This window comes from Myotis davidii, unplaced genomic scaffold (assembly GCF_000327345.1).
Source record: "Myotis davidii unplaced genomic scaffold, ASM32734v1 scaffold679, whole genome shotgun sequence".
NCBI lineage: Eukaryota > Metazoa > Chordata > Mammalia > Chiroptera > Vespertilionidae > Myotis > Myotis davidii.
In genome coordinates, this window is record NW_006290023.1 from 921,756 (window position 1) to 923,704 (window position 1,949).

Sequence of the window (1,949 nt, forward strand, 5' to 3'; positions counted from 1 at the left end):
ATCTGTTTGGCTTAGATCTATAACCTTACTTTATGAAGGAACATTCCATAAACAATTAAACTTAACCAAAAAATAACCACAAATCTTGGGATCACTCCAGAAAGATCTTTCTTTAAAAAAAAAAAAAACGTGAAAAATAACATGCACTGAACTACTTACAAACTGGTTGGCTGTGTCAAATATATAAGTTCACATGTCCTGAAAGGAAAAAAGAATTATATTAACATTATGGCTTTATAAAAAGTTACTTTGTAATATTTTTCATAATTTAAAAATCAATTTTTATCATGCTTTATTAATCTTATTTAAGAAGTATATGCTTTTAAAAAGTCATAGCATTATAAAACAAATTTAAAGTAGGTTTTTCCAACTATGCATTTCACACACATCATGGTAATATCTAATTACAAAAGGATTGGACTTCATATGTGCATCTGTAACTCATTTGTACTTTTTTAATTGAATCTTGATCTGTTATAATCCCAGATCAGGTCATAAAAACCTACTTAATGAATAGTCTCACTAAAATAACACAATTGAAAAGTACAATAAAACCTACTTTTTTAGGACAATGACTTCCAGAATGGCAAAATAAGGATCTTCATAGACCTGTTTCCAGTGTAATAACTATAACTGGTGAAAATTATTTATTCAAAAGCATTTAAAGTCTCTGGAAATTTTCCTAAGGTTGTACAAAGCAAAAATAGAAACATTTCTTCAAAAAAATGTACTAAATTTTGGTAAGAACAATGATAGTCTGTGGAATTTAAAGAAAAACTCACTTCCTCCTCTCTATCCCAGCATCACAAAGCTCTAACATGGGCAGGTGCAGCCAAGACACAAGGCTCCCTCTCTCCTGAGCTCCCAGCCTAGGACTATCTCACTGGGAAGTGCAAGATACCAGCATTTTTCATCACCCCCAGCTCTGTGCTGCAGAAGGTCTATCCCATGCAAGACAAGCTGAGAGGTCTGGGGTTCCCTTCCTCCCCTCAGCCTTCATAGGACAAAAGATCCAGGAAGAGCAGATCAAAATTACTGGGGCCCTGACTTGCCTTACCCCTGTTAGCTGACAAGACAGAGGTTCCAACCAATAAAGGCAATCTGAGAAGGCAAGGCACTATGGCGCTTTCTTAGCATCCCACTCAAAGCAGAGGTGTCACTCAAAAAAGTGGACACTGTTCCCACTCAGATCTCCTGAGTAGTGCCACAAAAGTGTTGCCCAGGAGAAAGATAGACCTTAAGAACACAGAGCTCTGAAACTCTCTCCAAGGGAATTAACTTCAATTAATCCTATATAATAAAAGAGAAAAATGGTAATTGGCATACGACTGATACCATTTTCATTGGCTAATCAGCGAGATATGCAAGTTAACCGCCAAAAAAGATGGTGGCTAATTTGCATATTGCAGGCAGGATGGTACAGCGCCATCCGAGAGCGGGTTGGGGGTGTGAGTGCCAGCAGTCACCCGAGACCCGATCCCCCCGGCAGACCCGGACACGGGCCTGCGGGGCGACTGCGACATCTGCCCGCACTCACGCACCCAAACCGACCGATCCGCCAGCAGACCAGGACGCAGGCCAGCGGAGCGGCTGCGGCGTCCGCCTGCACTCACACCCTCAACCTGCGAGATCGGGTTGGGGGCCTGAGTGCCGGCGGTCGCCTGGAACCCGATCCCGCAGGCAGACCCGGATGCGAGCGGGTGGGGCGGCTACAGCGTGAGTGCTGGTGGTCACCTGGGACGTGATCCCGCTGGCAGACCCGGACGTGAGCCGGCGGGGCGGTCGCCTGGGACCCGATCCCGCTGGCAGACCCAGACGCTGCAGCGTCCACCCGCACTCATGCCCTCAACCCGAGAGCGGGTTGAGGGCATGAGTGCCGGCAGTTGCTGGGACCCATCCCGCTGGCAGACCCAAGCCTCAGACTGAGGCTTTAGGCTGGGGCCTGGGAG

The 1,949-nt window shown here is 45.4% G+C and overlaps 1 protein-coding gene across 4 annotated transcripts in view; it reads right to left on the bottom strand.

Annotated features, from left to right (window-relative positions):
• Nucleotides 1-1,949, bottom strand: part of RB1 (retinoblastoma 1) — a 191,125-nt gene that overhangs the window by 143,441 nt on the left and 45,735 nt on the right. For 2 of the 4 annotated variants that reach the window (XM_006762735.2, XM_015563259.1), the window contains exon 4: nt 160-198. The exons of the other annotated variants lie outside the window; for them this stretch is intronic. In XM_006762735.2, coding sequence (XP_006762798.1) covers nt 160-198 — 39 coding nt within the window. The remainder of the gene's footprint in view (nt 1-159; nt 199-1,949) is intronic. 4 annotated transcript variants of the gene reach the window in all.